At 40.2% G+C, this 14775-nt stretch overlaps 5 protein-coding genes across 9 annotated transcripts; 3 read left to right on the forward strand and 2 right to left on the reverse strand.

The window, feature by feature from the left end:
* The first annotated feature begins 145 nt into the window (after positions 1 to 145).
* On the forward strand, positions 146 to 1024 carry LOC6535978 (acylphosphatase-2). The gene is made up of 4 exons (XM_002096557.4): positions 146 to 413; positions 467 to 483; positions 575 to 684; positions 736 to 1024. The coding sequence occupies exons 1-4, from the start codon at positions 209 to 211 to the stop codon at positions 851 to 853; spliced, it is 450 nt and encodes a 149-aa protein (XP_002096593.1). The 5' UTR covers positions 146 to 208; the 3' UTR covers positions 854 to 1024.
* A 205-nt stretch (positions 1025 to 1229) lies between these two features.
* On the forward strand, positions 1230 to 3405 carry LOC6535979 (aldo-keto reductase family 1 member A1). The gene is made up of 5 exons (XM_002096558.4): positions 1230 to 1428; positions 1789 to 1969; positions 2384 to 2511; positions 2572 to 3131; positions 3194 to 3405. Exons 1-5 carry the CDS (start codon positions 1357 to 1359, stop codon positions 3240 to 3242), a joined length of 990 nt encoding a protein of 329 aa, XP_002096594.1. The 5' UTR covers positions 1230 to 1356; the 3' UTR covers positions 3243 to 3405.
* Positions 3406 to 3618: 213 nt separating this feature from the next.
* Positions 3619 to 8057, reverse strand: LOC6535980 (transmembrane protein 245). 3 transcript variants are annotated; one of them, XM_039375884.2, is made up of 9 exons: positions 7980 to 8057; positions 7848 to 7929; positions 7197 to 7748; positions 6480 to 7085; positions 5882 to 6422; positions 5464 to 5666; positions 4955 to 5364; positions 4736 to 4888; positions 3619 to 4079 (listed from the first exon to the last, which is right to left on the reverse strand). In XM_039375884.2, the coding sequence occupies exons 3-9, from the start codon at positions 7719 to 7721 to the stop codon at positions 4049 to 4051; spliced, it is 2469 nt and encodes an 822-aa protein (XP_039231818.1). In that variant the 5' UTR covers positions 7722 to 7748; positions 7848 to 7929; positions 7980 to 8057; the 3' UTR covers positions 3619 to 4048. The 3 variants fall into 3 exon arrangements, with proteins under 3 accessions (XP_039231818.1, XP_015047489.2, XP_002096595.3); XM_015192003.3 differs by having other exon boundaries at positions 5464 to 5642; positions 7848 to 8042; XM_002096559.4 differs by having other exon boundaries at positions 5464 to 5654; positions 7848 to 8042.
* A 27-nt stretch (positions 8058 to 8084) lies between these two features.
* On the forward strand, positions 8085 to 9087 carry LOC6535981. The gene is made up of 4 exons (XM_002096560.4): positions 8085 to 8340; positions 8406 to 8533; positions 8593 to 8688; positions 8746 to 9087. The coding sequence occupies exons 1-4, from the start codon at positions 8334 to 8336 to the stop codon at positions 8800 to 8802; spliced, it is 288 nt and encodes a 95-aa protein (XP_002096596.2). The 5' UTR covers positions 8085 to 8333; the 3' UTR covers positions 8803 to 9087.
* LOC6539848 lies at positions 8530 to 9619 on the reverse strand. Of its 3 annotated transcripts, XM_039375886.2 has the most exons (4): positions 9137 to 9616; positions 8959 to 9036; positions 8746 to 8894; positions 8530 to 8688 (listed from the first exon to the last, which is right to left on the reverse strand). In XM_039375886.2, the coding sequence occupies exons 1-3, from the start codon at positions 9593 to 9595 to the stop codon at positions 8766 to 8768; spliced, it is 666 nt and encodes a 221-aa protein (XP_039231820.1). In that variant the 5' UTR covers positions 9596 to 9616; the 3' UTR covers positions 8530 to 8688; positions 8746 to 8765. The 3 variants fall into 3 exon arrangements, with proteins under 3 accessions (XP_039231820.1, XP_015044925.1, XP_002086731.1); XM_015189439.3 differs by having other exon boundaries at positions 8679 to 8894; positions 9488 to 9619; XM_002086695.4 differs by having other exon boundaries at positions 8679 to 8894.
* Between the last annotated feature and the right edge of the window lie 5156 nt (positions 9620 to 14775).

The following is a 14775-nucleotide window of genomic DNA, read 5'->3' on the forward strand; positions in this document are numbered from 1 at the left end:
AACAAATAGCTAAATGATTCATTTGTTGATAGTATTAAAGAAACTTTTAATTTTTTGTTGATTCTAGTAATTTTACTAAAATTTACTATTTATAAAACCGTTAAAATTCAGGGTGACCCATACAAAACTACAAATCACCTAATGCCTATCGACTTATCGGGTTTTGACAGCTTACCGCTCCAAATATGTTATATATACGATTTGTAAAATGACCTCCAATGAAACACAGACTGAGGGTAGGCGTAGGCGGGTAACCCTTCCTCCTTCTTCATCCGATAAAGGTGCACCATCCCAAAAAAACAGCGATGATCCCAAAAGAATTTCGCACACAGAGTTCCAAAAAAGAGTAACATCGGATAGAAGCGATGAGCCGGTCCTTAGCTGCGAATTCGAAGTGTTCGGGATTGTGCAAGGTAGGATATCCACAAGTCGGGTAGTCATAATAATAGTGATCTTGCACCCACAGGCGTTTCATTTCGAATGGTAAGAACTTGCTTGGATCATCACACTCCTTATATTAACAAGGTATATGTATATGTAATCTTCCATTCATAATCCAATTCCAATGTGGTAGTACACCTTGCGAAGAGCTCAAAAACTTGGAGTCCGGGGTTGGTGCAAAAACACCAACGAGAATACAGTGAAGGGCGAGATTCAAGCACATCGACATTCCTTTGAGTCCATGTGAGTGATTTTTTCTATTTAAAGTTTGCTTATCCAGTGATTCTTTTACAGGCGCCTCTGGCTAAAGCACACCGGCAGCCCCACCAGTCGAATCGACAAATGCATTTTCAGTGAGACTGTTGAACTTACAGAATTCACATTCACCAACTTCTCCATCGTGGTAGATTAGATATTCTTTATAAGCTTAAATTTGTTTAAAACTAAACGAAATTGTATTTTTCTTATGCACGTTTGGACAGTATTTGGTTCTAATGTTATAAAATTAAATCTAACTAAAATTCAATGCGATGGATGAACTTATTTCAATATAAGTTAAACGAAATAAATAAGTTTTTATCCATATCAATTTCGTTTTTATTGTGCATATTTTTATCAGAATGTGTGTAGATCTTAATTTAAACTATATTGAACTAGCTTTGAACAATATAAGAGAAATAAACCTAATTTTTAATTCGATTGTTTTGTAAAAAAAAATATCGACTAGTAAGACCGCGCTTTGAAAAGGGCAAAATCTCTTTGGACTGGACGATGATAAGGGGGCCGGTGATTGGGTCGTAACTTCTCGTTTAATTTCAGTCCTATCCTCGAAGCAACAGGTTGTGCAGCAGCTTTTCCATTAAATATATTACCCAAGTCTGCTTGATTGTAGAAGTTATTAAAGATCAATACGAAATGGTCAACACCAAGTTCTTAACGTTCAACAATGGAGAGAAGATGCCCGTGATTGGCATCGGCACCTGGCAGGTAGTTATTATCACGATTCTGTATTCTGTAATTTGAAAAATCATTTGTAAGTGGTTATTGGATAGTGGATATTCAAATCTTAACGCTATTGTTTTAACTGATTAACGACTCGACAAATCGCTGACACGTCATTTAAATCTCTTGAAAATTCCGATGCAATCAACAAATTGGTTTGTGCTGGGGACTTTAGACCGGTTTTAAAAGACAAACAATAAACCTCCATTCAGATGTACATATATGCCCTAGTGGGCTGGACTTTCACTGGTTACCGGAGAATAAAAACCCAGTATAGAGAATATAAATACTATCACCAATATATATTCAAAACCACTAAACCACATTTTGTTCATTACACTGCAGGCATCTGATGAGGAAATTGAAACCGCCATCGACGCGGCTTTGGAAGCTGGGTATCGCCACATAGACACGGCACCAGTTTACGGCAATGAGAAAGCCATCGGAAGAGTTCTCAAGCGTTGGCTGGACGCCGGAAAAGTCAAGCGGGAGGAGCTGTTCATTGTGACCAAGTTGCCACCCATTTGTAAGTAACATACATTTCTGTACATTTAAAAGTTGGATCCAAGTCCATTAAAAATGTAAAATATACATATATGTATTATTAACTCCTATCTTGTAGAAGAAAAAAATACTTCCAAAAAACACAGAGTCATAGACTCCCACAAAAACATTTCACCATAGTTACCAATGTTCTAGAAATCATCTGATAAGATAAGACGATTAACATTTTTCCAAAACACCAACATAACATATCCAACGTTCATATTTTTAATTTTAAAATATTCTTATTATCACTATGTGACTCTTTGATATGATGGATGAAACTTATTAATTTTTATATACTAATGATTAATTTATATATAATTTTGATGGAGGTGTGAAAGCTTTCATTGTCTAGTTATTGCAAAATAATATTAACATTTAATGCTTGTTTTAGCCAATCGCCCCCATGAAGTAGAGCCAACAATCAAAAAGTCGCTGGAAGATTTACAACTCGATTATGTGGACTTATATTTAGTGCACACCCCCTTCACCATTAATATTAACGAGGACGGAAGCTTTAAGGTAGCTGTGCTGCGGAATTTACTTCCAAGTCGTATTTACATCTCGAGCATTAACTTTCAGCTTGACAAGGATGGCCTGATGGAGGTCGACGTTACCACGGACCACGCTGCCACCTGGGTTGCTATGGAGGCCCTGGTGGAGAAGGGTCTCACCAAGTCCATTGGGGTATCCAACTTTAGCAAGGATCAGGTGGCCCGTCTGTTGAAGAACTGCAAGATCCGGCCGGCCAACAACCAAATCGAGCACCACGTTTATTTACAGCAGCGAGATCTGGTCGACTTCTGCAAGTCCGAAAACGTAACCGTAACTGCCTACTCCCCGCTGGGATCCAAAGGGATCGCCAAGTTTAATGCTGACAAGGGTATCGTGAGGGATCTGCCTGACCTGATGGACATCCCTGAGGTGAAGGAAATTGCCGCAACCCATGGCAAGACGCCAGCGCAGGTCCTACTCCGCTGGATTATCGACACTGGGGTATCCGCCATTCCCAAGAGCACGAATCCCGCTCGCCTTAAGCAAAATCTAAATCTCTTCGACTTCGAATTGACTGCCGAGGAGGTGGCCAAGTTGTCAAGCCTGGACAAGAATATTAGAATTTGTGACTTTGCATTCTTCCACGGGTATGAAATTATGTCTTAACCTAAATCTCTCTATTTTATAGCTATTTTTATTTCGTTTATAGAGTGGAAAGGCACCCTGAGTTTACCTTCAAGAATCAGTACACGAGCTAAGCGACATATTGTAGGCAGTATATTTTTTTGCATTACATTACTTTGTGTCGTATTGACAAGCAACAATTTATTTTGTAAAAGTTATTCCAAACTTTTAATTATCGTTAATTACTCTTATTCGTATTTTCGTCATTACACACATATAAAATGTTGTTATCCTAAATTATTTATATCCAAATTCTTTACTGGTTTTCTTTGGTATTCAACAGTTGAAATGTCTTGGTTTTCGTTACGATTTTCAGCTCAACAGGTTTTCCCCCTTCGGCAGACTTTCCATTTGTATTATCGTTCGTTTTTATTGAGCTGTCGTTGACCCTTTGAGCGTTCGACCTGGAAAACAACTTTTAAATTCAGAAAAGCTTGTATTCAGCAGAGGTGTTTTAGTACAGAAATATATTTGCAGCACTTTTGTATCTAAGATTAAACAAATCACAATTGTACAGTAAGCAATTAGTAGCGAGCACGGTATCGGTACTTAAAGGCTTTGAGAATGTTACACGACTACAAACAATTCGAGGTACATTTTGTATGTAAGAACAATATGATCGATAGAAGTTATATTAGGGAGCGCTTGCTGGATAGACGGAATATTCAATACTTAAAAAGTTTAGTACTAATAAAAACCAAATGTCGTAAAGCGGTAAGTTTAAAGATTAAGGAGATTAATCAAGGAAACTCCAGCATAAATCTAGGGTATGATATTCGGGCCAATCTCATTTTGATTGTCAGGTATTTGGCCACACAGCTTATATTAGTTCGCAGTTCGAGTATTTAAAGGAAATTCGTAGTTTCTGGCCCAAGCCAACTCACGTGGTCCGCTCCTCATCCGTACTATTCCTGAAATTCAGTAGAGGATTGACATTAAAAAGATATGTAAAGAAACGAAGCCAGCTTCCTTAAGCAGGAGCTTATATATCCTTGCAGTAATTATATACAAAAAAACAAAAGAGAACGCTATAGTCGAGTTCCCCGACTATCTGATACCAGTTACTCAGCTAGTGAAATATGTGAATAAATATCAAAGCGTCTCAAGACATATGATCAAAAATATATTACTTTATGTGGTCGGAAACGCTTCCTTCTGCCTGTTACATTTTTTTCATCGAATCTAGGACAACCTTTTACTCTATGAGTAACGGGGATATTAACTTGTGCACGAACAAAACGAGCCTAAGATTTATTTTCCATGGCACCGACTGTTCCTGTGGCAGCTTTATAATATAGTCGTTCGATTCGGACCACTCCTGCAATAAAAAGATAACTTTGAAACAGTTTCAGAGAAACTACTAACGTAGAAACGGACGGACATGGTAACTTTGCAAATTTTTGACTGAAGTCAATATACCCTCTTGAAGGGTATAAAAATGTTTCAAACTTATCTAAGCATACCGCAAAATCACTCACTTTAATCCCTGCCCAAAAAGTCTGATGTAGTCCATACTTTGCATGCAAATCAAACCAATTTATAAAATTTGACTAAAAAATTCTGTTACCTGGGCTCTTGATGACTGCGCATGGCTAGAGTGGCCACCTCGAACAGACCGATGAAGAAGCAAAGCATCAGGGGTCCAAAAATAGCTCCTTGCCAGCCGATCCAATACATTCCGCCTGCTATGGCCAGGCCGTTGAGGTAGGGATGACCACCACTGGAATGTCAGCAAAATGATGACGGGAGAAAATGAATTACTTTCATCTAAAAAAATAGTACTAACCCTTTGAGGTCCGCATATATAGCAGTTTCAAAAGATGATGGCACGAAGAACTGAAGCAGGAACAATATAAGTCCTGCATAGAAGCGGTCCTGAGCCAGCCAAAGCTCTAAAAAGGCTGGCACCGCACACCAGTAGCTGCCTAAGAATGGAGCAGCAGCCAACATAGCTGCCAAGGCGGACGGCAGGAACACTATCCGGGCCCCAAAAACGGTATGGACCAACCAGGTGAACAAGCCCGTAAAGGTAGAGCACCTGAACATTGAGACTAGGACTACGGTAATAGAGTTCTCCAGGGCATCGGCGATTTTGATACCCGAACTGGAATAGCCCAGGTACTTGGTGATCTGTAGGGGCGCGTACTTTTCCTGGCTGCTCGACAGCAGGTAGAACAGGGCAGTAAAGAATACAATCTGAAGGAGGTGTGATTATCTCGTTAGTTGGTATTCATAATAAAACATTACTATTCTAAGGTAATTTAATGTATTCAATTGTTATTTATTTACACTCACCATATCTAAAATGAACTCAATGCACGCTTGTCCACCCGAAAGCACAAGTGATAGAATCTCCCCGGTCACGCCCATTATCATAGACATGTTGGTCCGGATGATGTGCCACAACGACTCTGCTACCTCAAGGATCGTCTGCGTATTGCTCTGCGCCCAGCCGATAATGCCCTGTTTTGCCACTAAAACTAGCTCTTTAAAATGTCCTTGGTTAAATAAACAGCCGTCGGTTAGCAGATGCACACAGTATGAGTTATTTCGTAGACGCAAACGAGTGTTACGAGATGGATGAAGGGAGCAAAAACTTAACGAAAGACCGGAAACCCATGCGAAAACCCCGAAAATAATCTCAACGAATTTATTAGTAAAACGGGAAAAAAGAAAATCGAAAGAAGCCATAGAGATGGGAACATGGGCTTACCTGGATTGTCGACGATTTCGCCAAATGTGCTTTTCAGCGCATCCGTTGGCACACGCGGTCCGTACGATGAACCAGCCTTATTGAAATCAATCCAATACTGGATAAGCCGGTCCCACACTTCGAGGATCTGCTCCTTCAACTTGGTGGCGTGCACCTTATCGGCGTCTGCCAGCCAGTCGTCTATGTAGGTTTCAATCTTACGGCGACCATAATGGTGTGCGTTATCTAGAGCATCCTCGATGGACGATTGCATGTTGGCAGGCAAGATGTCAATTAGCTCAGGCCGATCTGTGATCGTCTTGTTAATTAAATCCTTGCCCAAGTAAGCCACCTCAATCGTCTCCGAGTAAATGTTCACGCAGAAGAACACGCTTAGAAACACGATGATGAGAAGCATGAGGATGATCATTAGGATGGAGGTAACTGATTCAACGGAGGCCTTTAGTGAGTCCCGCACAATAGTGTTGATTTTATAGTTGAGTTCCAGGACACCAGGCAGACATAGTGGCAATACCGCAGAATGGTGTTCGATTGCCCAGTACTGCAATGCTTATGAAAATTAAAAATTTATGATTTAAGAATTTTCAGTAAAACTCACCCGCAGCGCTGCGTACACTTCGCTGATTTTGTTGCAAGCAAACTGGGTAATACCCGTATACGCTCCTATAGTGTAAATAAGATGCAGTAATACTGGGATTGCCGCTAGGATAAACATCCACACGTTGCGATAGAGGAATGTACCCAGACAGGCATAAAACAGGAGCTTAAAGAACGTATCGCTCTGGTGACTGGGAGTCTCCGTTCCGGGCTTGACATCGAAAGTGTCCGTCGAGTCGACAGTGTCACTTAACGATATGTCCTCCACATCCGACTGCAGGCCCGGACTCAGGGGTTCATTGCCTGGCCTCCCACAAATGCTAAAATTGCTTAACGACCGTTCAAAATCATTCTTGTCGAACAACTTCTGTAGGCGGTGGAAATAGGAGCCGGAATCATCAAGAGTTTGCAGATGATATGCCGTAGATGCTGTTACATAGGCCATAACCAGTAGAAATACCGGCACCTGAAGGGCACCAAGAAAGCTACTTAGATAGCCTGCCACAGCTATCCACATGGACTGTCCGGCGACCACAAAGTGGGCACTGTTCTCTGGCTTCCAGAAGAAGTGGACGCAGCTCAAATAGACCACAATCAAGGAAATTAGCTAAGGAGCAAATCAGTTTAAAAAGTTGTGTTATTTCGTTCGTTTATGTATTAACTGGTTTTCTACGAATTTTTTGATAATTCACCATAGATAAATGGACAAGGTACTTACCACGTATACGTTGAGAAATCCAATAATTTGGACGAACAAGCCATGGGAAAAGGTGATCCAATGCCAGAGGGCCAACAGAAAACCCTTCGGAGCATATAGAACCAGCAGCTTAATGCACCCGGCCACTCCGCATCCGGCCAGAAGGAGTTGCCAGTGCTCGCAGAGCCACCCGATCAGCAGCCTCCCACAATGCTCTGTGGCTTCCAGCGGCGATAGGCAGATCGAGACGAGTACATTGGAGTCGCGCACCTCCAAGCGCTGAAACCAACTGTTTACGCTCTCCGCCAAACGTCGCTTGAATGGGAAAAGCACCGCCCCCATGAGGAAAGCCCATAGCAATGGACGGACGAAGGGCCCAAGAATGAAGCACACAGCCACAAATGCCGCCACTCCTGCGGCGATCAGGAAATTGTACATGGCAGCGCGAAAGCTTTCATGGTTCTGCGACCTCATCCGGAGCAGGCGGTTGATCACACTGTCAAAAGAGCGGTCCCGACGTATGGGAATCGGTTCGGATCGATTCATTTTGTGTGTTACCGGAGAAACGGGGAACTGCAGTCGGAAACAGAAAACTGGATTAGAGCTTCATGTCCATATGGGCAGCACACCCGAATGACTGTTTTCGGAACTGCTCCGCTGATGGAAACTCACTTTTGGTGAAATGCCTCAGTGTTCTGTGGTCAGCCACAGATGAATTCCAACGGGGCCCGGGAAGGATTCTGATAAGGAGATACTAATTTCCGCAACTAGAGGTGGTCATTGGAGAAGCAGACTGCCACTCACTTTATGAGGGGCGGGGTCCGGGGTCTCACATAAACAAAAACACGACGTTTCTGCCAATTACGTCAGGCGGGCAGGGCTGTGAAGTGGGACGCTTCGCAGCACTGGCAGAGAACCGATACACAGTGAAAAATTAATATATCGTTCTATATACAATACCCTTTGGTATAAATATAAATTTATTTATAAACAGTTATTTAGAAACAAGAGAGAAAAAATCTATACAAATTGGCTATTAAGAGCCGTTTTAATGCGAAACAGGCGTGTGAATAAATTGTAACACTTATCATATACTTACTGTCAAGACCTTGGTCGCTTTTCAACACTGCCCCATTTTCAAAACAAAATATAGACGCCATGGAAAGTAAGCGCAAAAAAAATATTCTTTATTGTTAATAGTAACACACGAACACTAATAATTATTTGTAGACTTTTCGCTGCAGCAGTTGATCGACCTGCAAAATATCCAGAAGGAACTAAATAGTAACAAAGACACGTACCTTAAAACCTACCGCCAAGTACTGAAGAAGAAATTTAGATCAGAACTGAACAATTTGGTGAGCAATTGTAAAATCGCAAATTTGCTTTATTCACTTTTACATATAATCTCTCATAGGTCCGTGCGGATTTTAATATAGTCAAATCAGAGTTGAAGGTTCCACAATTACCTCCACTCCCTGCAGAAGATGAAAACACAACATCCGCGGTACAGGTAAGTTTCTTACATTGTTATTAAGTCTCCATATTAATTAAATACTTTAAATAACAGTTCAGCGATATTGCCAAGGACTACGAATTCACTAAGGACTGCTTGTCCTTAATGTAGGATTGCTCTGATCGGTCTTTGGTGCTGTTCAGCCAATATCTATGCAGCACGCCACATGCGTGCAGCATGCACTCAAATGGGGGAGATTGACTCTGGAAATAAAGAGTTTAATCATTGGATAAATATGTACGTCTACAAGAGCGAAAGTGAACTTACATTGAATAGGGGTATTATAGGCCGCTTCATGAATTGACTTCCTTTTGTACGTAATATTAGGATGTACTTTACGTCCAGCTAAAAGAGAAACAAAGTGAATAAAACATTAGCAATTAAAGACACCCTAAATAGCTGTCTTTTTAAAAAAAAGCCGATATAAAAAATCAGTAGTTTCTACATTTTCAATGACTTCGTTTAGCACTATGTTCTCGATGTGTCCCCGCTGGACGCAGAGGACCGATTTCCGGCCGAAGGAGCGAACCGTCTCCATTTGAAGTGCCATGTCCCAGCTATAGAACAACCGCTCTGCCTGCACCAGGTTCAGAGTGGAACGGATCAGCAGGTTGGCTACGGAAGCACATAGTGCTAGTGGGTACAGGATGCGCGGGTGCAGGAAACTAATATTCCCGTTATCAAATCCGCAGATCCCGACAAAGTATGCGACAGCTAGGAACCCAAGCAGTAGAATTTGACGCAGCTTCCGCTGCAGTTGCATTCCATGCAGCCGGTTCACCAGTTCGATGCGAACCACGTCGCCGCCGCAGTGCTTGATGCACAGTTCCAAATCCGCTTCCACGGATCCTTCATATTTCGCTTTCCGGCTATAATATCTGTGGATCGTCACTTTGGGCTCCATTTAGGGTTGTTCCTAATATATCAAAATATCAATATATCGATATTTTTTTCTGAAAATGATATATTTATATCGTGACAGAGAGAACTCTATAGTCGAGTTCCCCGACTATCTGATACCCGTAACTCAGGTAGTGGAAGTGCGAAGGAGATTCTTTAACCCTGACAGTTTTTGGCGGCTTGTGGGCGTTAGAGTGGGCTTGGCAAAAAGAAATTTACAAGACCAATACAAAAATGAAAAAATATCAAAACATTTTTCAAAATTGTGGGCGTGGCAGCTTTGGGCATTAGAGTGGGCGTGGCAACATGAATCGACAAACGAGTAACGGGTATAAAAGCGGGACTGTAAAATCTAAACTGTGCAAAAGAATTATAAAAACCAGCGGAAACACTTCAAATATGTCCTCGCACTTTAAAAATAATCATTACCATGTTTTCGTAAAATGTGCGAAAAAGAAGGTACATATGTACATATGGCATATGTATGTACATATGTGTGCGTATGTTCGGGTTTCAGAAAGTTCAAAATTTCACTGAAAATTTATTATTATCTGTATTATTATCCTTATTATTATTATGGTCTGAATTAGAAATCCATGAATTTAAGCTATGATATATTAAGTTTAAATGAAAATATGAAATGAAATATGAAAATTAAGTTAATAAAAAACTTTTATATTTTTATAGTGGGGAAAAAAATTTTATTTGAAAAAAAAAATATCAAATACATCGATAATTTTTTATGATATTTTAAATATTATCATCATTTTGTTTTAATAAAAAACAAGAGAGAACGCTATAGTCGAGTTCCCCGACTATCTGATACCCGTTACTCAGCTAGTGTAAGTGGGAAGGACAGTTTTTGGCGGTTTGTGGGCGTTAGAGTGGGCGTGGCCAAAAGTTTTTTGGCAAATAGATAGAAATTTACAAGACTAATACAAAAATGAAAAAATATCAAAACATTTTTCAAAAGTGTGGGCGTGGCAGCTTTGGGCGGTTTGTGGGCGTTAGAGTGGGCGTGGCAAAAAGTTTTTTTGCAAATCGATAGAAATTTTCAAGACCAATACAAAAATGAAGAAATATTAAAACATTTTTCAAAAGTGTGGGCGTGACAGTTTTGGGCGGTTTGTGGGCGTTAGAGTGGGCGTGGCAAAAAGTTTTTTTGCAAATCGATAGAAATTTACAAGACCAATACAAAAATGAAAAAATATTAAAACATTTTTTCAAAAGTGTGGGCGTCGCAGTTTTGGGCGGTTTGTGGGCGTTAGAGTGGGCGTGGCAGCATGATGCGTCTATGTCCCTGGAGTCTGTATACTTAATCTCAACTTTCTAGCTTTTGTAGTTCCTGAGATCTCGACGTTCATACGGACAGACAGACGGACAGACGGACAGACGGACGGACAGACGGACATGGCCAAATCGACTCGGCTATTGATCCTGATCAAGAATATATATACTTTATATGGTCGGAAACGCTTCCTTCTGCCTGTTACATACTTTTCAACGAATCTAGTATACCCTTTTACTCTACGAGTAACGGGTATAAATATCATCGATACGATATTTTTTTAATATCACGACATCCCTAGCTCCATTCCTCGACCAGGTGTTACCAGATGGTTAACAAGGGGTTAGCCTATAAGTGGTCAAACAGCTGTGTTTTCCCACTAAATTCAAAAGGGTACAGTTATCCGCAACCGCACATATTATTTAATTATTTAATTACTCTATATTACTTCATTTAATTCTAGAGGTTAAACATATAATTTATATCTTTTTAAATTTGTATTCGCGAATAAAAAATCAGTTTTGTTCCGAAAGAGCCATTATATAACGCTAATATCACGTTCCGATTTTGGTTTTTGGTGTATGCATAGTCGTTGTAGAATTAAGCAGCTATTTTTTGCCACTCATTTTTAAAAAAATGTAAAATTTATTTCAAGAGGGTTTATGCTTATGCAGAAAATTTAAAGATGGTTTCAACCTCATAAGAGAGGACATTGGTTTAGTATTTTAATCAGTATTTTTTCAAATACTTCGGCCTGGTCTTAGTGCGTTTTGAAGAAGCCTTACAAAAGCTGGTAGCTGCAAAACTTAGTGGCGCGAAACATAACTTTGTTTTTTCTGAGAAACTGACTGGAAATACAAATGGAAATATTAAAGGGTTCTGAAATATAAATATTGATGATGATTTCTCACTAGCTGAATTGAATAAATTGCTCGTATTAATATTTTTAGGAGTATATGTGAATGTGAATGAAATTGTGTTTGAGCAACCAAAAATAATATATAAAATGCATATAATATATGTATGTATATATACATATGTAGCTAAATTGAATTCGTTTAAAATTTAATACCTCTTCTTATGCAAATCCGTAGTGCAGATAATTCCCCCGTGCTGGAAGGCTATCGAACTGCCCGACTTGGAACGCACAGATCCATCAATTAATGTTAGTTAGCTGATTCGTTTGTTTTCTGTGTCAACTAGCTGACCTTGATATATTTTCACGATGGCCGATCAATGTTCAAACACGAACGCCTTGCGCAATTTCTAATGTCTCTCTTGTTTTTATATGCGTACTAAGCCCGATCTCCATCTCCAGCTTTTCGTCTTCATCAGCTTTGCAATCGTCAGCAGTTTGCGACTTCTCTGGATTTGTGGAATTTTGGGTGATCGAGCTGGCCGCTGATTGATGTGGTCGGAACTTGCTCGGAAAGCAGTCGACAAATTTGAATGGGAAGCCGTCTTAATTTAAGCTTTAAAGTTTTAAATCTTCTATTCGTACATAGCTATATATGTATTGTGTACATGAGATAAATCGGAATCGGCAGGTCTTTAAGGGTTTGAGTTATAATCACGGGTTCATTGGGGGCAGGTTGAAAGGAGAATGACTAGTGCATTGGTTTGTTATTCTTGCCTGTCTTTGGTATTTCACACATTCGATTGCATTGCTTCAGAGCGCAAATTCCACGTTAATGTACAGGCGAGAATGATTTGCAGAATCGGAAAATGCCGCTTGACTTAACCGTTATTTAATAAATCAGAAAAGCACCAGCAGAAATAACAATTGCCGCCATACACTGAGGTATTTACTAATATACGTGGAATATTAGTCAATTTCATTAACCTGTTTAGTAAGATTCCCTTATAATTTTATTACCTACAACGAAAATTGTTTAAATACTAAAATAGTATATATTTAATTGAATAGTGTAGATTAGAGTTTTAAAATACGACGGCTTGGAATATATATCCATAATATATACATACATTAAGTATCATTTTATATATTCTAGCTCTTTAATTTTCGAACCGTGTTCAAGTGTTGCAATCCAACGTGTTGGCTGCTTTTGTGGTTTCGAGGGCTTTTGAGACTCCGGCATCGCGAAATCAACGCATCAATCATCTTGGGTTGCACAACTGCAGGGAGGTGCAGTCCAAGCAATTGCAGCTTTTCCCAGATGATAATACTACTTGCCTCTACAAACATACTCATTAGCACCAGTCCGATGTAAATTCTACTGCCTTGCAATAATCATTTTGATGATTTTACGAGATTTGCAACCTTGAACTCTGCTTTTTTATTATTTCCAAGTTCGGATAAGGCCAATAATACTAACGAGAGTCAGAAAAAAAAACGCCACAAAGAGATGGATTCAAAACACAAAAACAATCCTAAGCTTGGCCCAATAAACAATGGCTTTGGCCGGCGATCGACACCCACCAGGTACCAAAATTGGACGCGGTCCATCTGCGTGGCATCATTACGATCGTCACCTGGCGCGGCTCGTCCGATTGAGACTTAAATTGAAGTAAATATTTCTGGGCCGAAGGTTACGCCATTAAGCATACGCCGCGTGTGCTCGCCAAAAACTCAAAGCCCGACTAACGATGAGAAGCGTCTCGGAAAAAAGTCATTGTACTCCACCAGGGAATGAGCCCTGAATAACCGGACGGTTCCGGCCATTTCAGTTTCATCGCTGGTCAGCAAAGGCGGATAAGCGGTATGCATACATATGTGAAATCGATCGGAAGTCGCGCCCAGGTTCCTTCAACTTTTGGATTATGCAATCGCATTAAAAAATTAACATATTAAAATCAAATGGTAAACTGGTGCACTTTCGTTCATGAATTTAATTACATTATGAATATTTTGCAGCTTGCTTTAACATATCGATTTGTATGTAAATTTCTGCAAATGCTCAAGGTTTTATCTCTGGCTATAATGTGCTTACTTATTTCCACATTTTGTTCAAATAAATTTTACAACTAGGACTGGCTTGCCCCCACCCAAGCTTTTGTTAAAATATATTTTTGTGAGCAGCATTAGTTAAAAGTCTTATATGGCAGCAGAAGTCTTCGTAAAGTGCGTTCTGGCTGGAAAATATAAATTGCTTTCTGCTAAATAAAGTCGCACAGAACTATATATAACATTTTTGATGCTAACTTCAGAAAACTTCTGATGATTCAATGGAAAATTTCAGTGTAAACGGAAATATTGCCAGCCGCCTCTGTCCATATAAGGAACCTCATTCTGATCATTTTCCTCCAGTCATAGAGCCACGAGAAAGCCCTTGAACAGCTCGCAGTCATATTTCCCCCAATATGGCAGACGCGTGTGTCGGATCTGTAAGATGGGATCAGCTTGGGGCCACCTGTTTATACAAAATCATCTTCTCCCCCGCCGACTGTTTGCGCATGTAAATTCGGCGCGGCTAGATTACATGGTCAGTTACGTGTTATTCGGTTAGAATTCCGCAAAAAGATCTTGTGCTCGGCGGCCATGCGGCGGACTTTGAGACGAAAAATGCAAATGTTTGCTTTGTTGCATTGCTTGGGTTTTTTGGTTGTTGTCGAAAAACGCACCATAAGTGCAGCGTAATAGTGAGATTTTTAGCAGGTAAATTAGAATAAAGGTAGTGGAAGGGTCGTTAATTGAGGGTATGTAAATCGTCAACCAATTGGCTGTCAAAGTTCGATCCACATGCGATTGGTAACTCCTACTCTAATTGCTTAGCTCACAAAAACCGACTACGCAATGCTTCAAGTTCGCACGAGAAACAAGTTTACGTTGGGTCCTCAGAAATATTAAGTATCCGCCAGGTTGCCTGTAACATCCAGGTCTCGGTAGCCGTTTTTCCCATTTGGAGCATTGTTTGTTTCACAAGTTCACGGCGCAT

The sequence above is a fragment of the Drosophila yakuba genome, chromosome 3R (genome assembly GCF_016746365.2).
Source record: "Drosophila yakuba strain Tai18E2 chromosome 3R, Prin_Dyak_Tai18E2_2.1, whole genome shotgun sequence".
NCBI lineage: Eukaryota > Metazoa > Arthropoda > Insecta > Diptera > Drosophilidae > Drosophila > Drosophila yakuba.